The sequence below is a fragment of the Maylandia zebra genome, linkage group LG13 (genome assembly GCF_041146795.1).
Source record: "Maylandia zebra isolate NMK-2024a linkage group LG13, Mzebra_GT3a, whole genome shotgun sequence".
Taxonomy (NCBI): Eukaryota; Metazoa; Chordata; class Actinopteri; order Cichliformes; family Cichlidae; genus Maylandia; species Maylandia zebra.
In genome coordinates this window covers 15,512,001-15,536,653 of record NC_135179.1, presented here as the reverse complement: position 1 = coordinate 15,536,653, position 24,653 = coordinate 15,512,001, and the positions used below count along the sequence as shown (strand labels likewise).

At 38.9% G+C, this 24,653-nt stretch overlaps 1 protein-coding gene across 1 annotated transcript; it reads right to left on the bottom strand.

Annotated features, from left to right (window-relative positions):
* Positions 1–399: 399 nt before the first annotated feature.
* On the bottom strand, positions 400–24,484 carry LOC101466244 (phosphatidylcholine:ceramide cholinephosphotransferase 1). Its single transcript, XM_004551570.6, has 6 exons — positions 24,337–24,484; positions 7,868–8,731; positions 7,628–7,745; positions 4,245–4,398; positions 3,268–3,434; positions 400–2,832 (listed from the first exon to the last, which is right to left on the bottom strand). The coding sequence occupies exons 2-6, from the start codon at positions 8,464–8,466 to the stop codon at positions 2,656–2,658; spliced, it is 1,215 nt and encodes a 404-aa protein (XP_004551627.1). The 5' UTR covers positions 8,467–8,731; positions 24,337–24,484; the 3' UTR covers positions 400–2,655.
* Positions 24,485–24,653: the final 169 nt, after the last annotated feature.

The following is a 24,653-nucleotide window of genomic DNA, read 5'->3' as shown; positions in this document are numbered from 1 at the left end:
TTGAAAGGTAAAAAAAGAAGACCTACAATGAAAAAAGAAAGCTGTAATATTCACAAGTTTCTATTCCCCTGTTTACGCAATAATGTTGGCCCAGAAAATATACTTTTGGCATTTCTTAATATATGTCGAAAGAACTTTAAGCCTGCCTTGTAACTTTATCAGTAGAGTATTGCACAAATTAGCTGTATACTGGAAGTGAAACCATCTTCTGACAGAAGCCAGGCCTCCTTACACTGCTCTTATTTATCCAGCTCAATGTGTCCATCTGCTGGATGTTAGTTAGATCTGCCATGACGTCATGTTCAGGTTCAACAATTTCACAGAAAGACGGGGGGGGGGGGGGGGGGGGGGGGGGGGGGGGGGGAGTCAATTTTAAAGAAAAGGCACAAACAAGTCAAATACATTATAGTAAAATGTTTTATTCAAAAACATCCCAAGTAGATTCATTTATAATATCTTACAAATATCTGGTATGAACACTCAAACAAAAAGGAAAAAAGTGTGAGTGTGACATTTAAAGAGGGACAAGACAACAACAAAAAGAAATAATGACTTGATTGGCAAACTAACTGACAAACATTAAACCCAACCTTTATTCTTATCCAAGCCCTCAAAGAGAACTGTGTCTTGACCAAGCATAAGCCAAAATCAAGAATATGGCTGTATGCAAGGGAGCTGCTGTGCTCTTTGAAACTGAGCTGATGATTCTTTAGAAAAGTGAAATGATTGGACAATGCTACGAGAAGGAGGTGAAGCTAGTGCTGTAATCTGTCTCAAACATCAAGGCTCTCTTATTGGGATTAAACGCTACTAGGCTCATGAGATCGATTTGAAAATAATGGTATGTTCTTACTGCCTTCATTTGAAAGTTTAAAGAATATAATCACACCAGTTGCACGCTTTATTTGGGCTTGTCCGATATTGCAACTAAATTAGTGCAGCGCTACTGAGCTTAATTTGAAGTTACAGATTCATGTAGCAAGGTTAATGATTCCCTATATATGAACTTTTATGTAATACTCTACAATTCAGTCAGTTACAAAAAAAAAAAAAAACCCAACAAAAAACAAAACAAAAATCTAATTATTTCGATCAATAAGGACGCATTTTCACATTCATGGAAGTTAATTCTTGCACGCTTATGGCCAAAAATGTCACCAGCTCTGTGCATCATGGTTCAGTTTGTTCCTCACAAACCACAAACAAGTCTCATTGTTTGTGACTTCGAGAAAGAGGATTGTTTGGGTGTTGCACTTACTCTTCTCAAACTGTTGGATAGCAGCCTGATTTAGCACATGTACGAAGTCGGTAAATTCATTCCAAACATGGTCAGAAACTTTGATTCAAGTTTCTTTTTTGTTGACATTTCCTCAGCTCGACACAAGTGTCACGCTGAACATTTCCCTCTACGTTTCATCACCAAAAAGGTTACGCGACAATACTCTAATGAGGTTAATTCTGATTTCAAACAAAGACCTCCGTGTGGGGAACAAGAGAGGGGCTCATTATCTCCTGAGGAAGAGATTCTGCATTGATGCACAAGACGTGTACAGACCCAGAATAACTCAACTCAGCACCTCAGAGACATTTCATATGCAACTTCCAATTAGGGAGTGATTTTTCCAGATACTGTTGCAAAGTAAAACTAGCAGATGTGGTGTAGCATGCAACTGAGCATCAGTGGTTGGGCTTTGAACATAGCCGGTGGCGGTTAAACCATGGTGAAAAGGAAACGCTTTAGACATGAACAAAATACAATTAACAGTCATTGTTTCTGGTAGAACAGAGTTAACCAGCTAAGCACAAACTGACATCAAAGAGCACTGACAACCAAACTGGATACGTCCTGTCTCTGCACTTAATTTTGGGAAGACCAATCTTCTGGCAAGGCTGGCGTAGTTGTTTTATACATTCATGGGAACGAGACTGTGACCACGCCACGGTACGAGGAAGGTACCGCTGCAGACAGACACATTACATATAGTACTTACAATCAAGCAAAAGAAGGCACTGGAAACATATTATACCACACTGGATTCTTATGCTCTCAGTTATCCATCTTGAAAAAGATAAAAATCTAAAAATCTTCTCTGGACATCATTTGTTTTTGAAAAATAAAGTCTGAAATGTTTAGAAAAATTATTTTTGCACCTTTGACTCGTTTCAGCAAGGATAGTTTACAAAAATTAAGCTGCTATTAAAAAAAAAAAAAGGGAAAACATACTTATGGCATTTTGGTTCTTACATAAACCTCTGATTGACCCATTTGCACTAAAAATTTGAGAATATGACAACATCGACTATTCTTTTGTGCTGATAGGGAAAGAAAACTTGTGTGTGTCGTTTTGACAAACAAGTTGAGTTTTTAAAAAAAAGTGTTTAAATGCTTTATAGATGTACTATAAAAGCAGAAATGTATGTTACCTTTGAAATGGAAACAAAAACAAATAAATTAGTGCTCTGTGTCGACAAACACTGTCAGAAAAGAACGAAGAGAGGAACAAGAAAATACTAAGTGGGTCACAGTGCTACCCATGTGGACAAGGGTGTTACTAGAGGTGAAAGGACAGCGCTACATTGGACAGTGCCATCTTCCTTGGTTAAAAACAGCACTTATGGAAGTCACAGTCCTCGCCTGCTTTAACATGATAGGGGTCACTGGATGTCCAGTCTGCTGTACTTCACGCTGTGGTTCCAGTGCAACGCTCGCCACGACAATGGCAGCTGGTAGTTCCGGGGGACCGGGCCGTTCACGTTCTCTTCAAAGTACTGGAACAGTCTATACCACCACACCCGTGAGAATGGGTTACTCTGTGATGTCTCTTTCAGCGACTGAAACACAACAACAACAACAAAAAGGAGAGATCACAACTGAGCCACAATTCCTATTGTGGCAGGTTAAGACCTTGTAATGGTACCTATAACTCACATACACTATACAACTTACGTACTAAAGCACAGGCTCTATTCAGCTTTATTCACTCCAAAACAGCACATTTGAATTCTAGTACATGTCTATGCTACACATGATTTTAGCCCACTAGTATGTGGTTGCTAGGCAACATGACGACATTATAATATATGATATAGATAGGAACCTAGAGGGACCTTTGGTATGTTTCATTGCTCAACTCTTTATTGCAAAAGAGGATTTTGCTAATTTTGTGTTTTATAGCAAGATTAGGCATCTTTACTTTGATGACATTATCTTTGTCCAAAAAAATAAAAAATATAAATCTAGCAGACAAACATAAATGGTACAATCACCTGTTGGTTCGCCATAGTATGGTACCACCAGAAGAGACGTGTAGTGATAAAGTAGGCCACAACCACATCCACAGTGTAGTGGTCATGGGCAAGAAGGATGCAGACTATTCCCACTGCACTCAGAGTCCAGCAAAGCCAGTGATACCACCAGAATCGCTTTGGAGAATCTACCAAAAAGAGAGGGGGAAAAATAAGTTCAAAACACCAGAAAGAACAAACCATATACCAAAAAATTGTTTTCTCCTCCTATGAATTCCAACTCCTGTATCAGCTGGTACTGATGTGTCAGTGTGACCCTACAGCACTACTTAAAGCTTTTCTTCTTTTCACCACTAGATGTCACCACTGTATCAACCAGCACTGCAGTGCCATGTATCACAGGCGAATAAAAACCAGGATTTAATCAAAAACATTGCCACAATATGATAAAGCAGTTAAAAAAGCTACAGCATTTCATCCGCATTCTGGGTTAGCAGTAAACAAGGTTGGTGGGGGTGGGGGGAATGGGGGTGGGGGGTGGTTAGATAATGGTTAACGCCTGCTGAGCAACAGAAACTGTTGTTATGTAACCAAACTACAAATAAACAAACTGACACTAAGATGACAACAACAAAAAAAATGTCGAGACGGAAACACTTCCTCTTCACTTTTACACAGGGTCCACATTTGCTTGTGCTGTTGTGTCACAGTATCTACTCGAGTGTGAAATATCAATGTGATGCCAAAGGCACTAAAACCGAAAGGCTAGTTGGTAAATCGAAGATATATAATATAAGTCCATCTTAATGCTAATTTTAGTAGCAGAGAAAATCGGGGGGGGGGGGGGAAACCCCACACATTTTTAAATGGTTTATGGGACTGTCAAAATCATCAGATTTAAACAGAAAGCTTGACTTTGAGAAAGGGAACTGACCCTAGAAGTAAAATATTACAATATATTCTTAATTAAACTGCAACATAGACAAAGTTAAACTTACACTCTTTGATGAAGAGGTACGTTAGTGTCAGCATGACAGTGTGGCCACTATACAGGTAATCTCCACACATAGTGTGAGCACCTGTGATGGATAGTCCCCCACCGGCAATCATTTTCATTACTCTCCTCATCTGTGCCTCCCAGTTCCCAAGCAGCTGAAAGAAACACAGTCGTTCATTAATTCACCTCTAAAGTAAGACGCCATCGGCAAGTGTGTGCACATAACTTATAAAAAGCAAAAATGTAAAAGTTTGTCGTTGCTTTTTAGCTTTCCTTTGAATTCCCAAATTCCATTATTTTATGACAATTATATTATTTAGATATAGGTAAACCATACTGAAGATATGACAATTGCAAAATACCTGGTTACAAGTGAAAGCTTCTGCAACCATACGCTCATAAAAACGACTATATTGGAAGCAAAATATACAGTGTGGAAAAAGGAGTTTTCACAGGAACCTATGCAGTCCAGTGAAACTGTAAGTACAGCCTTACTGCTTCCACAGGAATTAAGAAGGGTAGTAGCAGCCAGGTTCTGCTAATCAAATACATCTGATTAATAAATCATCAGCAACTGACAATTCCTATAAAAGCAGAGATGTATGCAGTTTGCTGGTCTGGCGCATTCAGGTGTGGGTTTTTTTTGTTTTGATTTTTAGAAGAAAGCCTCTCGTCTCTAAAATGATGCATCTGAACAAACCACAGGACTTGAGAAATAAGACCGCAGTGGAGATGTTTGGTAAAAACCAAACACAGCATGTCAAGACCAACACCTCACACCAAGTGTCAAGCAAAGTAGTGTAGGGGCCTTGATTTAGACTCATTTTGCAGCAACAGGACCTGCACACCTTGCAATCATTGAGCTGACTCTGGCTACGTCCACACTAGCCCGGATAGGTCTGAAAACGCTCGTTTTCACAGAGTTGAGCGTCCACATTGAAACGGGCCAAAACGCTTACGTTCCAGTCCTGCGCATGCGCAAAAGCAAGTGAGAATTAAAGAATTTGAAGAAAAGCTATCTGGAGCATGTACAAACTGATATTAATCTTTTTAAGGGCTGTCAAAATTGAGAGCAATCAAAACAACTGCTGTATAATGCCCTCTGCTATCTTTGTTTAATTGGTCACATGACTGCATCACATGGCTAAAATGTGTCATCGTTTTAGAAAGTCTGCGTTTTCCAGTGTCCACTCTGTGACAGGACAGCTCTGTTTTGAAATGTATGCGTTTTCGAGAGCGTTTTCAAAACGCTGTGTTTTTCCTTGAGGAAAACGCCGTCTCAGTGTGGACGGGAGGCCAAAACGGAGAGAAAACGATGCGTTTTCAAACAAAAACGCATTAGTGCGGACGTAGCCTACGTTTAAGTGCTCTAATGTCAGGTGTGAAGACATCTGTCTGACAGTTTGACCTAAATTAGGTCAAGACAATGAACCCAAGCACAGCAGCAAATCTATAACAGAGAGGCTGAAAGGGAAAAGAATCTAACTGGGTCATTGCAGGATCTAAAGTCTAGACATCAACCTAATAGAAATGCTGTGGCCAGCCATTAAAACAGCTGTGCATAAACTTATGTCCACAAACTCCAGTAAAAGCAATGCTGTAAAGACGAGTGACACAATATATTCCCACATTGTCGGTCGGTCGTTATGTCCTTGGGCAAGACACTTCACCTACTGCCTACTGGTGTTGGGCCAGAGGGGCCGATGGCTCGATATGGCAGCCTCGCTTCTGTCAGTCTGCCCCAGGGCAGCTGTGGCTACAACTGTAGCTTGCCTCCACCAGTGTGTGAATGTGAGAGTGAATAAATAGTGGAATTGTAAAGCGATTTGAGGGTCTCGAAAAGCGCTATATAAATGCAATCCATTATTATTAGTATTACATTGATATGAGAGACCGATAAAGTCGAATACAAAACAAGTCATTACTGCTAAAAGTGGTTCTGCAAGCTAGTGAACCTGCAAGGTTGCTTACGTTCTCCACAGGAATTCTGTGAAAGGTTTTCTCACATGACTATAGTTTAATTAGCAAAGTTTAAAGTAACAATACATGATGAATCCCTTTGAGATGTTTGAACCATGAAAAAAAAGAACTGTAATGCTGTAGTATCTGTTAATATCCATAATATTATGTGGATTTTATATTTTCTTTTAACATACAGAGTCAAATAACAAACACATCTTTGTTATTTGAAGACCAACTTCCTCAGGCTTTGCTGCACCACCGGAGGAAGTGGTGTGGTATTTTTACATAACAGCAAAAAGCAACGGTGTACGACACTATCGGGGCAGAAAGGCTGTGTGGCTTATCTGCCATCAATCTTACATTTCCCCCAAATATGTCAACATGAGCAAGGTAGGCTACATGACCTAAACTTTAGTAGCATGATCCTAAAATAATATTTTAAGCTAGGTAAAAGAAGATATTATCCCCACAGAAAGCCTTGATTTAGGGATGTCAAACTCTTGGGCCCAATCCAGCCAACTTTGATCTCAATGGAAGCCCGTTTCCACCACTAAGAAAAGAAAAAGAAAAAAAAAGATCCATAACTCAAAATTTCGAGTTATTTTCTCGAAATTTTGACTTATTAACTCGAAATTTCAACTTATTTACTTGACATTTTGAGAAAAGTAACTCGAAATTTCGAGTAAGCACTGCCAATCAGTAATCTACGTGAATGACGTCATTTCCTTGTTACCCGGAAGCTGAAGCCTTCAGGTACAAATGCTACAGCTAAGCTACTGGTATTACATCCAGTCATGAATGCACAGATTGCTGAGTAATTTCAGCGTGGCTTCAAAAATGATGAAATCCTTGTGTTATTAGCTGAATCACATGGCGTTACTATCAGCAAACGTACTCGTGAAAGCGCCAAATGTTTGCAATCCGGTTTTGAGTGCGCGTTACTCTGCGCCATATGCTTCCAGGTAACAAGAAAGTGACCTCATTCACGTAGATTAACTCGAAATTTTGAGAAAAGTAACTTGAAATTTCGAGTTAATAAGTCGAAATTTCGTGTTATGGATATTTGTTTGTTTGTTTGTTTTTTTAGTGGCGGAAACGGGCTTCCATACAAGTGGTACAGGTAAGTGAAAGTTCCCTTTTTTGGCTGTGTCAAAGAACTTTAACTACAAATTTATTACCTGACATTGTTTTTTCGACCAGTCAGCCAATTCTGGCCCTTGGGCTTTTTGTTTCTCATTCTTGATACAAAGGCTTCCAATAAGGAGATATGAAAATGCTTTCCTAGCATTTGCAAAATAGGAACCCAAAGAAAGTTGAGCAACTACTTGACTCTCCCATGGCAAAAATAGATGGACAAATACAATCAGTGGAGACAACATTTGTTCCAAAATCAGTTAAGAAACAAACTATTCATGCTCATACCTTTGGAGCACATTTAAAGTGCATCCCAGGAACAGGCAAAGTAGTGATGTACATTGTAATACACCGGTACATGTAGAGTGTGCCCACAATGAAAAAGAACCTTCTGCCTATTATTGACCTGGAGAAAAAAAGAAGAGGGAAGAGAAAGAAAGTAAATAAAAGAATAATATATTTCCATTTAAATGAAATTTTAGCTTTGACAAGCTAAAAGTTTACACCTAACTGAGACGGTGACTGTACCTGTGCTTGAGAAGTATCCACTGTATGAGCCAGAGTGCCACCAGGAGCATGCCGTTTATCTCACAGATGGAGAAAGCCCACTCTATCCTATCAAACCAGTCGAAGAACTTATCGGGCAGTGGTGGAGTGTGCTCCTTTGTCGGGACTCTCTCATGGACAACCGAGATGACAACAGTGGTGGTGACAAAGCACACCACCGCATAGAGGAATGCTATGCCCGTCTTCCCCCACTCAGCAGGGAATGGTGTAGCCTCCATTGTAGGGATAGGAATTTGAATCATGTCCTGGAATTCCTTCAATGTGCCATTTCTGTGGGACTTACTACTTCCGTTGGATATTCCACCAACGTGCCCATTTGCGTGGCCGTTTTTATGAGCCTCCATGTGTGTCTCTAGCTTTAGTGTCTCCAGTCGCTCCAACAGCTGCTGCCCACAATCAGACGACACCAGTGAGAGAGGAGGCTTTTGGAAATCTGCTTCTGTGAGCCTGAGTAAAGCAGGGCCATTCATCTGCTGGAGGGCATCTATGTACTCCGGCATTCCCGCTTTGCTCAACCACTGGGAAACATCCTCTGCTGTCCATGCCACCACCTTCCTCATTTTGGCCAGCGGGCAATGTGGAGGATTAGGATGGTCCCCAGACTAGAGGTTAAGGGTTAAAAGAGATTTGGCTGTTTAAAGGATAGTGGTACATCCTCTCCAGTTTTGGCACATGGTGAGTTTTGCACCTAGAGGGAGCCCAAGCCTCCTCTTATTGTGATGAAGAAAAAGAAGGAAGCAAGATCTCTTAGGGTTAGGACCAACAGATGAACAGATGTGAGTCACAGCAGCTTCCTTCACCAAGCTTTTTCCATACACTTCACCCCTGTGAAAAATAAAATGCTGTGAATCAGACTGCAGTGGTGACATATATATCCATTTCCACATACTCCACCCTAAGAGAAATTAAAACATGATTCATAATGCTAGTAAACGGCACTAAGTCAATTTGCATGCAGACATCCGGCTTAGGCTGCTGCTGGGTGTGGCCTGTACCGGATGCCTGACCAGACCTGCAAGCCTGTGTGTGCATTCCGTTTAATAGAGCAGCATGTTGCAAACCACAGATCAAACCACCAAAGATTTAATTCAGAGTTAGGGTTTCAGATTCAAATAGATGTTGATGGGAGACCTCCCATGCAAACATGAGCACATTATAAGTCTTATCTGCTGAGAGGGTGTGAAAATACACACAAAACATGTCATGGAGTGCCTCTTTTGAGTTGCAACATAAAAGGGGGTTTCTGGTTCAAAATCACTACTATTTGACAAAGGCTCACATATCTGAGGTAAATGCAAAGAAAGAGAAAGTGATGGATAGATGGAAGGAGAAAAGAAAACATCTACAGTGTGAGGCAGGGATTCATCGCTCATGGAATAAGCAGAGGAGACAGGGCCAAACACAGATAAATCCTAATTTCTACAGTTTGCTGGAGTAGACTGTCAAGCTAGCTGACCAAGTAATTCAGGTTGTTTCACAATATTATCAATCAAAAAAAAAAAAAAAAAAATCACAAAAGTTCATATTCTCTGAGAAAATAACATTCTGCAAGTAAATCGTGCCTTTTACCTTCAACTTAAGTTTTCTTTTTGTAGTGTGCATAGTAACATCAAAATCTTTACACCAGCTAGAAGATGAACTCACGTATCTGCTGCATTTCATTAGTTTGTTTATACACCGCGGTGTAGGCGGCTGACACAGGGAGGCCCTGCTTGTGATTCTGGGAGAGAGATGTACATCTGGAGACAAATTCTGCTCTACCACATGGATGGGTCAACAGAGCAGGAGGATGGGAGGGAACCAGGCTGAGAAGAGGAACTCATAAATCAGAATGAAGGTCAGAGCTGAGCGCCAAGTCAGCCCCACCCCTGTCAGGAGGGCAGTCAGCCAGCAGTCATGCCCTCATACAGCCAGGTCAGCCTAGGCCAGCAGCAGCTAAATACACTGGCAGACTGACCAGTTGGCAGGACAACAAGCTGCACATCAGTACCTCATCTCACCTCCAATCTGCTCAGAGGCCTCTTCATTTAGGCCAGCAAAACAGGGCCAAATAAAAAGGCTGTAAGCTTGGTTGTCTACAGAAGCAGTAACAACTGGCATCAGATTTATTCTCGCTGATGTCAGGGAAATAATTTGACCTAATCACTCAATAATTCCAACGAATACAAAACACTACTAAAAGAAGTGTAAAAAAATTAATAAATAAAGACAATGCTAATGGTACCCCCACGGACCAGCTACGTGACATCCCAGCTGTGTATGAAGACATAGCATGCTGGGAGCAAAGCAGAGCAGCATTTACAACAATGTGTTAACAGTTCACAAGCAAGACAGATCAGAGATTGGCTGTCACTGAGTCAGCTGGGTGCGAACGACCTTCGGTCTATGAATCAGCTTACTTGCAAATAATCTCACACAAGCAAAGGGAAACAACAAACTAATTCTCAAACTAATAAAGTAACCTGTACAATGGAATGCCATGCCACATTATTAGGTACACCTGTTTATCTACCCTTTAAAGCAAATATCTAATCAGTGAGTCACATGGCAGTAGCGTCATGTATTCAGGCATGTAGACACTCTTAAGATAATCTAAGGTTCACAGTACCAGAATGAGGACGAAAGATGATTTAGATGACTTGGAACGGGGCATGGCTCTTGGTGCTGTGACATATGGATGGTAAGGTCAGAATTTGTTATATGCAACATGAAAACATGGATCTGTCCTGCCTTCTATCATCAGTCTGGGTTGCCAGTAATTGTGTGGGAATTTTATTATCACACTTTGAGCATGTGTAAATGCCACAGCCTTACTGAGTACTGCTGATGATAATGTCCATCCCATTATGATCACATCTTCTGATGGTTGCTCCCAGCACCATAATGTGCCATGTCAACAAAGTTCAAATAATTGTGTGAATGCCTGTTTCTCTTTATTCTTTATCCTTTCTTTATTGTTGTTGCTTCCGTACGTTTTTTGCACCTTAACTAGTCCCACAGTTTTTAACCGATTTTTGCCGTTCAAACTTTAAACAATTCTGCTCCTTCTGCTTATGCCGGCTTATAACCTCTATACTTTTTGAGATATTAAATTTTTAATGCAATTATTTTTGCCCATTGAAATGAATGGAACACGTTATCAATGTGGTCACTTATTTTTGCTTGCCAGGCTGAGGTGTGTTTTAGCTCAGTGAGATGAGCAGCTGTTCCCAGACCGGGAGGGCAGGGTTCAAATCCCGCTTATGGCAACGTTTTTTTCAGTTAAAACTTTTTTTTTTAAACCCTTTTCAACACAAATTTCAGCTTCATCCCTTTTCAGAAGAATTTTCATTTTTTTTCACCCCTTTTCAGCACAAATCCCAGCTTTTCCAGCTGTTTTCAGCAGAAACTCTGCTGATTCACCTCTATTCAGTACAACCTTCTGCTTTTTTTTTTTATACCTGTTTTATGCAGAAGTTCTGCTGATTAACCTATTTTCAGCAGAATTTTCAGCCTTTTCACCCCTTATCAGCACAAAGCATCCTTTGCTCATTTCAGCAGAATTGTCAGTTTCTCAATCACTTTTTGGTTTCCTGTACGCCAGTTTGGTTCAGTGAGATGAGTAGCCGCCTTAAAGCCAGGAGGCCCGGGTTCAAACCCTGCTCAGGGCAACTTTTCTTTTCATGAGACAGTTGAACTTTTTCACCTATTGTCAGTACAAATTTCTGCTTCTTTCTGCAGAATTTTCAGTTTATTCACCTCCTTTCAGCACATAGTTTTACTTCTGCTTTTTTCAGCAGATTCCACTACAAGGCATTCACACAGCATTTTTGCAGGAAATGCAACTTTTTCTAGTGTCAAACTGGTTTTGTGAACATGGCATGGTACCAGATCTCAATCCAGTAGAGCAACTTTGGGATGGGATGAAAAGAAAGATTTGCATCATGGATGCTCGCAACAAATGTGGAATCTATGGCACAAAGAATTAAAGCAGTTCTTAAACCAAAAGACAGTCCAACTTGTTACTGGCAAGGTGGACCCTACGAAGTGGCCAGTGAGTGTATTTGCATGGACAAATATTATATTTGAATTTGAAAGATACCATATTTACAATATTTTTGTTTAGTTATTTTGGTACTTAGGTATGGTGCGGTACTTTTTCATTGGCTGTAACGGTTATGTGACCCTATAACTTAAGGATTCTCTGCTAGCATAAGGTGTGTGTGTGTGTGTGTGTGTGTGTGTGTGTGTGTGTGTGTGTGTGCGCGCGCGCGCGCTCCACACACAACAGAAATTACACTAAGGATTGCAAGCAAACAAGCAAAACCCTCAACCTCATATTATTGTGAATTTTGAAATGCAACAAAGATGTGTATGTATGTATGTATGTATGTATGTATGTATGTATATGCATCTTTAGTCGTACACATAAAGCAGTGCAAAGTCCACATCCTATGATGTGACAAGTTAAGCAAGCAGATGTCTTAAAAGATAAACTGTAGATAATCAACTGTGTAGACATAGACGAGGTGTTTTTACTCTGTTTTAAGAGGTTTTTACTCTGTGCCATTGATGTTCTTTCTTAACTGATGTTCTTTCTTAACTGTGCAAATTTAACTTCTTGAGCGATGTGGACAGTACTCACATGAGCTGTTACAAGTTTGTAAGTCTCATTTTAATATTAAGTATGCATTCTTCATGAAGATTATTCACCCATTATTGGTTTAGGCAGCTACCCAGTTGATTCATTAAAAGTCTTTGATGCATGGCTGAATCACTTCAGTAACCCACACCAACACAAGTGATGACTTCCGCATGCATTTCACAATGTGGCCAGTTGTGCAAAGATGAAAAAGAAGATGGGGGTTTAAACTTCTCACTGTAGCCCTTCTTCCGTTCTTCAACCAACTATCGCTGTCACTTATTGTTTTCCGCTGTGAAACACTATGATGCCTTTTCAGAAGAGACTGTCTGAAAGTAGTCCAATTTTTAGCCGAGGACTAATATTGTCAGCTTTTCTATTCCCCATCTGGCACGGATTATCAGGTATTAAAATGGTGAATAAACATCACTATTTTCTATATTTGATACAAGCCATTCTAATCCTGCCAGTAAATAACTGAAGCGACTATCTACCAGGTATTTTCCAAAATGGAACACAGCCATTAAAACCAAATGAGCCTAGTACTTGGAATTCAGCATTACACGTAAAACTAAGGCTTGCTGGCCAAAAGCATGTGGGCATGCTTTTCAACTATAAAATTAATAATTAATTGTTGTTTAACAGCTACAAATACATCACATGGTGTGATGGAAAGAAATAAAGAACAAAGGAAGCAACCATCATTGTAAAAGAAGCATTTTGGAGAAGCAGATCATGTCACCATTTCCTCATATTTTCACATGTAAGCTCTGTTGCACACAAAAAGTAGAATTATTCTAACAAGGATAGTTTTAACACAAGTACAGTACCACCCATGAGCAACAATATATCACCAGACAAACATAAACCCACCATCCATAGTCTGGTTGGTGAGCCAAAAGTGGGACCAAGAGACTCATTTACATCAAGACTATGAACGGAGAGTCGATTCAGATCAGTAATTCAAAAAAAGCTTTTCTGAAAACACAGTTGCTCTGCTCGACATTCATTCCTGTACTTGACAGGGTAGACACACTGATGACTTTCTGTTGGGCCAACACTAGATACACGCTTTTTAAATGCTTGAAATGAATTTGAGCTTAAAGTGTCAGCTGTGTGATGCGTTTAACTACTCCTTCTTACGTGTTGCAAAATTTATGTTTGCATGAATGGACGCAAACACATTGTGTTTATATTTTATCTGATTTTATGAATTTTGCTGCACATTTATTTATAAACAAACGGCTGCCTCTTGTGAGAGCTGAAACTTCCCAGCATGATTAATCAGCTTTGTGAAATTAGGAGAAGTACAGACTTGCATATTTTGGGCTGCGAATACAGATGCACACTACAGATGTTACCACAAATAAATGTGCACAGACACAAGTAAACCGGACCCACCTGTGCTGGTTTATCTGTGGATCACTCAAGCTGGAACATGTAGATATGTTTTTTGCAGAGCATTTAAATTTTTTTCCTTTTTGGGGGGGCCAGTTAACCAATGACAAGAAGAGTGGAATGTCTCCAAACCATGTAAAACAATTCAGGGGGCCAAGGTACCTAGCAGCAACAAGCGTGGAAGTATATAAAAAGATCAACAGCTGCGCAGCTATTTTGAGAACAACTCTGCACAGGTTTTGTAGGTGCAAATTATTTGAAGTTAGCCAAGCACATCACTTTGCTTTAAAAGGGCAACTAATGTTAGTGTTATTAAAATTATTTGTGCTTCATTTCTGATTAATCAAATGTGGTGAAATTGCAGTTCTGTTTTTTTTATTATAGCACTAACATAAAAGTAACCACTCTGTGTTTCAACTCCAATTATGTGGAGGGGAAAAAATTAATGGATTTCAGCTTTTGATGTACAAGTGTCTCTTATTCACAGCGCCCAGGGTTATTCAATTTGGCTCTTTACTTTTAAACTATGGTAGATTAACTGCTAATGAAAACTGTTAGTTGCCCCCTAACATAAGTTACAATCCTTTTTTAAGCTACATATTTAGCTATTTCTCATTGAGACACAGCTAAGCTATTGCAGTTGAAGAGAAGCCACAGTAAAAAAAAAAAAAAAGGTCCTAATTATATTCTATGCACAAGATTTAAAGTAAAATAAAATGAAATACAGCATTAGAGTTTTCTAACTACGTCAGCTACATCCATACACACATTAGTAGATGTCTAATAATTCGATCAGAAAATTATTTAACTGTAGGCTATAGACTTTGCATGCCACATGACTTGTCTTGAGGAAGGTACACAGTTACTTTTGTTGTTAGGCAGTGATCAATCCAATCTCCATACCAAGCACATTTAGAAATAATGAAGTTACTCTTTTGTCACATGCTTGCATACAAGCAACACTCTTGGACAGAAGACCCTCATGGATGTTGCCTGCTACTGCAGGCAAGTAATAAAACAAAGAGTTGCACCAATTCCAGATTTTAACTTCTTTTTAAACTCTTGCCAAAGTGAGATTTAATTATTTAAATCTCACTAACCTGACATAGATTCACACAGCCACGTCGCAGTAATAACTTCTATTCTCTATAAACTTTCTGAGCTACAGTAGATACAGCACTGTATGCAGCCTAACACTTTTTTTTTTTTTTTTTTTTTGCACCCTCCGTGCCACTTGTGCGCCAGTGTAAGTGGTGAAATGCACACACTTTCTGATATTCACAGCTCAGAATAAGTACTGATTTATTAAGAGTATGAGGAAAAACTGCCAGCAGATCACTTCGCCACTTTGCACCAATAAATCTCACTTGTGAAAAGCTTGTGTTGCCTTTAACCTCTGTCTGCATGTGATACAATTACAATTTTGTGTAAATGTAAATACAAAACATTTTATGTCAATGGAAGTAAACAAATATGATATTTCCACACAACTGCTTTTAAAAAGAAATGAATTGTTTATCTTCTTCCTGTTCTGTGATCTAAGGGTGTTGGCCTTTTCTTTGTTGAGATTTTGAAAGACTTCTATCCGATTACAATTTTTTTTTGTACCTTTGGAGCCCACTAACAATGAATGAACAAGACGCTCTCATCTGTATCCCTTTACAGCACGCAAACAAACACCCCCATAGACAATGAAAGGACAATATTTACATAGCCGGGCTAACGTGGCTGCAGTGAAATATTACATTGATAAAATGTAACCCTGTTTGTTCCTGTGATCACATGGTAGTTCAGAGAGCCATTGGAATGAGTTAATTTGGTTAGGCCAACTCCTTCGACTATGGTCCCATTTCTAAGAAACAGAGCCACTGAGAAGGTCAGATTCACGAGAAGAAATCCATTTGCATTCACACTGGTTCTATACTTTAAAACTTCCTTAGTGGTGAATACTCAGGAATGAATAATCTCCTCGGGCTACATAAAATAAAAATGGGAGACGACTGTGTTTTTTAAAGTCCTAGCACTTTATATCAGGATAGACATGCTACCAAAGTAAACATCCTTGCTTTTGCACAGTTGCTTCTTAATAATACTTAATCTATGCCATGAACACACTCAACTTTCTCATTTAACCTACAGCTTGATGTTGCTTTCTTAAAATAACAGAATGTGTATTTAGTGTTGCAGAGGGGCATGATCCCTTTGAAATGCGACCAAAAATAAATGCAAAAACCACAATTGCAAGCATCATATCTTGAAGTGACCCAATCAGCTTCAGAAGCCACGTGAAATGAAGAACAAGATACAGCCACTAGAAAGTTTTGCATAATATTGCAGTGACAGTGACAACTGTCATGACCAGACTATGAACTGTGGTTATAACTGCATGACTGTAGGTATAGTACAAAGTGCCCATGGAATGATACTGTCATTAAAATGAGCCGTTTCTACTCCTTCCCATGTTGGATTTAAAATCCAAAGGGCCCAAAGGCAAAACTCATTCACTCTTGAATGAATTCAATTGAAGTTGTTGAAATATTACCTCCATATCATTATTTTACTACTTTATGTTATGAAACCTACAACATATGCTGTTCATACCTTAAAAATCCTGCTATCACAAAACAATGTTATCTCATATCAATCTGTTAATTGACAGTGCAAGGGTGCAAAAATAGGATAGGTGTTTGCACAAGTCTCTGGGGGAGCTGAATGTCACAACAACCAATGTACTGAGAGTTTCTGTCTTCTAATGAGAAAACCACCTGTGGCTTTATGGGTCATGGATAAAGATGATAGGCCCATACAGCCCCAGAGGATCATCACACAAATTAGCTAGATGCTCTGTTCATCTGTGTGTGGTGTAGACACTTCATAAATTATATCTGGGATAGCACAGAGAAGACTTCTTGTCAACAGGGAGTAATTAGTGTATTACCCAGCATTGACTACATATTATCAACAATCTGACTACAAAGACGAGTCTCATAGCTGCAATGACCTAGCAGACTTGGGCAGAAAATTCCCAACTTGCCAATAATGTTTTCTGACTGAAACTAGAAAATTGATAGCTCATGTCATTTAGAAAAATCGTAAAACATTTAAAGCACACTTTAAATGCCAACAAAGCACAATGATGATTCTCAACTAGCCTGGACTTTGGACTTTTAAGGATCATTAACTTACTGTACTCCAAGTCTTCTGGGTCTTTGCAACCTCAACAGTCTTTACGTGAAGAGGCAATCAGTGCACCCTTTTGATATCCTCATGGCAAGGAAGGTCAAATGGAAGGAAAACAGCTACTTGCTCATCTATATTAACGTACTATTTTATTTAAACTATGTATGTGACCTCCTTAATCCATTAGGTATAAAAGTGTATGTTAAAGGTTTAGTCATGTGGAAGCTAGGGCAACATGAACCAGACAAAATTGTATAGGTATGATTAGTCTTAAAGCTCATTACCATGTAGGCTCAAACTGTATCTTTTGCAGTCTGCTTCCTCATTATACGACTGACGTAAACTGAATGGGAAATCATCTCTTACTTGACTTTCTAGCAATGCTTTGTGTCTACACAATTTGTGTTTCATATGTCATAGCACTGGTCTGCCTTTGGTCACTGTTATACCAGCTACCCCAAGTACATTACTAGGTTCATTTTTCCTTGTAAAATAGCCTAAAATCTACAATAAGGCTGCACTAGTGGTGGGCGATATAAATGATATACGATAGAAACTATATCAATTTGGCCAATAATAGAGATTTTGACTATATCGCGATAGCGCATGTTGATGATGTCATCAAGCTATGCCTGTTTTGTTCAAAAGCATCGCAGCGGCTACAACCATTATCATCTGCAAATTATGCCAGGTGACAGTCATAGCAAAGAGATGAAGCACTTTTGAAATATGGGGAAAGCCAAAAACTGCGCTTCCACCACTTCCGTAACTGATTCATTAATGTTGAATTCTCTCGCAGCTGTTCTATTTCCATGTTGTTGCAGTATATTAATAACTAACCTCGTATTGTGGATAAATAATCTCAGTTGTTCTCCTGACTGAAGTTTGGCCCGTGTATAGCACCCTGCTATGCGATTGCATTTGTCTCTAACCACCAGAATCCCTCACGTTAACTTTTATCGAGTGGGAAAAAAGTTGGCGTTCATCCTCCAGCTTCACTGTGCTAATGTTATGCTAACATAGCTGTGTCGCTAGCAATCACGTAGGACAACATTATATACCAGGTAGTCCAACTTTAGTAACCCTGCAAACGCCACTGCTGTTTAGTTTTCTGTTTTCATTTATGTTGACATATTATGTTAAGTGATAGCAGAGCTGTACGTTTGAATTAAAAAAAATCTCTCAGTCACAACATGGTATGTCATGTTTAGGTGGAAACTAGCGAGCTAACTTCCTGTTAACTTCTAATTCAGTTAAATGTAAGAAATTCTGTTTTCATGGATGCCTGGATGTTAAACTTAATTGTTACACCTGGTAAAGCAGCAAGGCTGATGATTTTATTAAAGATGAAAGAATTTAGACCGTTTTTAACTCTCAGTGTTTGTTTGACTTTGGGACCTGAAGAAGACGGAGTTTTGGACCCAGATTACAAAGCGAAGCTCCTCACTACGGCAGCCGTAATGCTCTGACAATCTATCAAGCAGTGCGGCTTACCAAAGTTGTACTAAAACATTTTTTAACAGATTTCTGCACGCCAAAATCGGTTCGAGGTCAGTAAGCACAACCAGAATTCAAACATAAGGCACACTCTCGATTTTTGAGAAAATTAAAGGACTTTAAGTGTGCCTTATAGTGTGGAAAATACCTTATACAGAAGAAAAGAATATATCGCGATATATATCGTTACTACACGTGCTTCAAATTATACCGCGATATGGATTTTAGGCCATATCGCCCAGCCCCAGGCTGCACCGTATCATACAATCTGCAATAATATTCTTATACATTTTTATGTAATAGAAAAGTGTTATACTATGCATTTACATGCATAACACTGACACTAGCTGATGTCTGAGTGAGAGACCAGCATGTCAGCCTATGCCAATACAGTACCTAAAATTGTAGCTATTACAGAGGACAATACTTTGTTTAAATGTTTAACAGGAACAGTTTTCTTACATAATTTGCGAAATCTGTTTCATCACTTGATAAAAAAATAATAAAATAATAGCTCCACCAAAGCACCACAAGGCTATAACGACATGTGACGAGATGCAAGCAGCTGGTAAGGTGCAGCCCTAAGTCCGATAACTAATATGGGATGCAAAGAGGAACCGGAGCTACCTGAAAGAAACCAAAAAGGAAAATAGCCAGCTCAGATGTATGCGAGGAAAATATAAGCCATTAAAAGGCCTTCAGTGGTAGCTTGATCTGCTTAAAATGTCTTACCAACAGACCCACCCATCATGCTTGCCAACATGTGTTTGTCATGGCCCTGCATCAACTAAAAACTTAAAGCTCACACATCAACTCCAGTGAAATTCCTACTTATGCACTGCCCTTTTGTTGCAGAATTATTAAAATGCCATCTTGTATTTTGACACAATTTCTTTCCTGACATTTCCGTGCTACTAGCCTAGATTTCTAAAAGCTGTTGTAGGACACAAGAAACTGGGGCATCATGTGAGTGGTGGTAAAATTTCATGTGTTTCTAATTATGGCAGAAACAGTACTGAAGCTCTGCATTTTACTTGGCCCATAAATGCTTAATTAAACCAATAGCAGTTGATCAATAAAATGTAAAGTCAACTAACACGTGCATTAGCTACTAGCATTATCACATAAGATTGCATATTAAAGCACAAATATGCTAACTATTTTCAGTCATCAAATAAATATCTAATTTTTTAAATTATAAAACCTATGAAATAAAAAACAGAAACTGAATATTAACAAAAATTTACAATACAGAATTAGTTAGTGTAAGTGGTACTATTACACAGAACTAAGTTTAAACTAGGCTAAGTTACTGCTACCCAAAGGGAGCACACAGTGGGGATCAAGCCCTAATTAGGAAGATTTTAAAGAGTGCTGAAACTCAATGCCAACCTTGTTCTGAGTCATTTTGATAATGACAGCAAACAATAGACCTTAATTTTAGTTAATCCCAGCAGTGTTAGAAATGAGAGGCTGTTCAAAAGAAGCTGGTGTTTTAGTTAAGCAGCCAAATATGCTGAACCATACCTATTAATATAACAAATGGTCCTTTTATCAGTTTTCTGATTTTGCTGGTGTTGCCTTATTTATGTGCAACTACCTTTTTATATTCAGTATATAGCATTTAGCTGCTTTTTCATTAACTCTTTTTAGCCTAACATAGAACAAGTCCACCAGAGCCTATCTTTACATTTTTATATGCTGTTGTGCCATTCTTTGGAACATTTCAAATGGCTATGAATGAATACAACTGTTATATCCCAAATTAAACTACAAGGAAATTAAAAATTGTTTTTGTTTTTTGTTAGGTTTTTTTTGTTTTGTTTTTTGTTGAGGTTCTTTCTTTCTTTAACACAAACATCCAAGCTGAAACTCAGTCAAAAGTTTCTTAGTGTAACTCTAGGTCTCTTCGCCACTTTTGCAAAAGGGACCTCATGTTTCCATTACTTTAGGCACAAATCTCACAAGGGCCACAAACAAGTACTTCTGTTTTCTCTTTATCGAGTCAGAGCAAATTGGGAGCCATCCAATTTTTAATAGAGTCTTGGCACCTATGCAAGATCTAGAACTTAGAAACATCTTGAGGTTTAAAAGAGATATGTAATTAAATGTCATCTGTGTATCAGTGATAACAAATGTGGACCATAAGGACCATATATATCAGAAACTATAAAGGCTCCAAAATAGAACCTTGTGGCACACCAAAAGCACAAGAAGTGAAAGAGGCGGTGAACTTAGAAGTAGCCACCAAAAAAGAATTTAGAATAATTCAGTGAGATATATAGAGTTAAAAAAAAAAAAAAGAAAAGAAAGAAAAATAAAGAGGATTTTGAAAATTCCAGCCTATGACCAGAAGGCACATGATGTAAACAGACAGCAATACAATTATTAACGGGTGCTTAGAAATTTGAATAAAAAATTTCCATCTTAGAATCAGTAATCGTTACATAAATATTAAGAGGGACCATGTGTCAGACTAGTTTGAATTTATGGTTCTTAATACCCATCACTAGACAGTAATCCTGGACAGTACTCCAGTCAAAGCCATTATACATGAACACAAGTTATTAATAGTGTTATGTACCCAGTAGCTACACAACATAGAAAGTTATTAACATATTTAGTTACTTTCATGTTTTGTTTTTGTAATTACATAATTACATCATGTGTCAGTGTTTGTGTTTCTCTTGTTTGTTAGCTCAATTTTGGTCACTTCTGTTAGATAACTTACTTCACCTTATATGTTGACATTGTATAGTTTTTTCCGCTAAACTCACCTCTTTTAATGGCCCAGAACTATGACTTCCAATTACAATTTGATCGGTTTTCCATTTTTAGGTAAAACAAAAGACATTTGTTTCAAAAACTACACATGTGACCAAATGTTTAGCCAGTGGCACCAACATAAAATCATAAAATCATTGAAATAATTTATTTACCACTAAACATTCTTTAAACTTACTTTAAACCTCACCATATCATGAAAACATTTCAAAAATAATCTATATAAAAAATGAAGCAGCAATGTGCATGAGAAACAAAATTTTGGCTATGACTGCACACTGTGTTACTAACCACCTTGGCCCTTCACAATTATTTATTCTGAATGAAGGGTATTTAATCCTAGTGTTGCAGTTCAACCCCACTTCAAAAGCACTGACAGAAGGACTGTGGCACCTGACAAGTTTACAACTTATATAGTTTATGCCAGTACAAAATAAAACTCTGCCACACACACCACCCCCTGGTCTGAAATGACTTTAAAATTTGTGAACAAAATCCTCAAAGAGGTTAAGCATATTACTATAGATTACTACATTTCTAGAGAGAAAGGTAAGGATAGCAGGATAACATTAGTCACCTTATCAAGCACACCTGACAATCTAAAGCACTCTAGTACGGTGCTGGGTCCACTTTTATGATGCCCATAATGTTCGTTTTTCCCCGACACTGTCACAGCTGTGTTAATTGTTAACCAAGACCTCCATCACCTCGACAGATATATCAGAAATCGCTGGTTGGCACAAAGTCACGTGGACTGTTAGTAAAACTTTAAACACATCAGCAAACCCTAACTCCACATATTACATTAATATAAAAAAATTATTAACATTAAATACATCAAGTATATTTTTGACAAATGAATGAATGAAGAATAAATGTAAACTTAATTAATGGGGAATAATTCAAGAGTTAAATTTTATGCCCAAGAGTGCGTTATTTCAGTCTGCCCTGCAGAGGTAACGGAGAAGTAATTTTTATATGGGTATCACTATTACAACAAAACAAATCCACCCAAACCACTACACCAGTATGCAGTATGCACTGCTAACGCGCCCAGTGTATCTTTCACAAAAGGCTTTATTTACTAAAACTCTGTGGTGAGTGCACATGCAGGCTTCTTCCCCCCTTTTATCTGCTTTTCCCTGTCTTGGAGTTTGTGTCTCACTCGTCTTCCTCATCCTGCTCTGTTCATAACTGTGTCTCTACTCATTTCCTGCCGCTGTCTGCTTCTCTCTCTTCTGCAGAGGCTAGACCCAAAAATTTCCCTAAGCTTCCACTAACAGTTTGTCGGCACATGCAAACATCACTCATAAGGGTGCTACTGTCAGTTAGATTCAAAAATGATGTCAATGTCAAAACCTAGACAATGGTGCTATCATTAACAAAAATAATAATACTTACACCACCTCATACACTTTAATTGCTTCCTGTAACCAACATCATTGATAAACAAACAAACAAACAAAAAGTAGACCGTTTGTGTGTCTGTGTTAGATATTTTTAATTTCTAAATTTAAAATTTAAAATGAAAAACTGGGGGGGGCACACAATAGTCAATGACAGCATGGAAACCCCATTTCTTTCCCAGTACTCGAGGAAAAAGGAAATTCATGGTGGTATTGTTGTCCAATCTGTTTTTCATGGCTGTGCCTAGAGGAATCACATTTTTTTACCCCTTACTAAACGAAAAAAATCTGTTTTCTTGCTTGTCAAATGCTTGTTCAATGTGTGGCATGCTTCCCTTGTGCAATGAGGCGTTCTCTGCAAAAGCTCTGAGTACAGTGACAACAATAAACCCCATTTAACATTTTGCCTTCTTGACACTGGCTGCAGTCACACTGTTTATCGCAGTGAAGAGCTGCTTTCTCAACAGTTTCTTGGCACAGACATCTCCCTGTTCACTTCGTTCACTGTCTCTTTTGACTGGTGAAAGTCTTCAGGGCATTTCCTTGTGCCCTGTGTGGATATCGGTGGTCATACACAGCAAATGAAACAGATTTCGGTTTTGTTTCTTCAAAGAAGCTACAATTATTTAAACACTTCTGTTTCCTTAAAGTGAAGTGGGCTTCTCTGTTGCAGTGTGTGGAAAACAGTGCTATGTCAGGTCCCACCTCTTCTTCTTCTTCTTAAGAGAAGCAAAACAGATGCGGCTGTTATTCAGCCAAGAAGCACAGGGCTAAAACAAATGTTTGACCATCTTTTTCTCTCGGTTAATATTTACACAGAAAGAGTAAGAGTAGTACAGCGAGATTGGTGGAAAATACACCCACTCATCCGCCGTCTCTGTAACGGGCACACCTGAGATTTAGCTTTGCATCCAAATAATGGTTGACTCAAGTGACTTAGCGTGCTAAAAACACCGCTTTCATTCACACCAAGGCCTTAGCAGCCGCTCTGTATAGTGTGGCTTAAAAGCTTATAGTCTGACCACCTAAAAATAGATAGACAAGCTGGCGTCTTCAGTATTTAGCTAGCTAGCCTGCTAGCTTGGGCTCTTGTATTGAAAGCGAGGGTCTGGGAGGACAGTAAGCAAGTGTGTGTGTGTGTGTGTGTGTGTGTGTAGGAATAAAAACTGCACATTAATAACCAGCACGGGTTAAAATTACCACACAGAGGAGTGTAGCCGAATCCCGATAAACGATAACGGGACATGTTTAGTCGAGAAGAGTCGATAAAAATGTTTCAACACAAGGCCAGGGAGCGCTTAGTGGGCTAACGCAACGTTTGGAAATACATGGAAAAGATAAGAAGTGGTCGCACAAAAGAGCAGCTGTTGCAATACAGCGGTTTATCTTTCAGTTTGTAGTTAACACATTAACTTAGGTTAACCTATCTCCACACGACTCGGAAGCCAAAGTGTTAACTTAACAACTAAATATGGAACAGAGAGGTATCTTTCGATAGCTAGGTTCGTTTTCGACATTAGATAACTGTATTGAAATTGCCTTACCGTTGAAATGTGAAATGTTTACGGACCTCTTCTCGACTCGTACTGCTCAGTACCGCAATGTGGTGGTCTGTATCTTTTGGTCAGTAGGGTAGGCGGGTTAGCAGGGAGTTCCCCACACGACGTCATCGAGTGCTGCCTTCAAGCATCAATGGAAATCGCACAATTTAAAAAATGACGCTTCATGCCAATACAGCAACGTGACCAACGATGAGACTCAGCAGCACACGACTCCCATTAAGCATAAAAAAGCAACAAAATTGACAACCTACAGCATATTTGTTTTTAGCAAAAGATAGGAATGTTTACATGTTTAATTT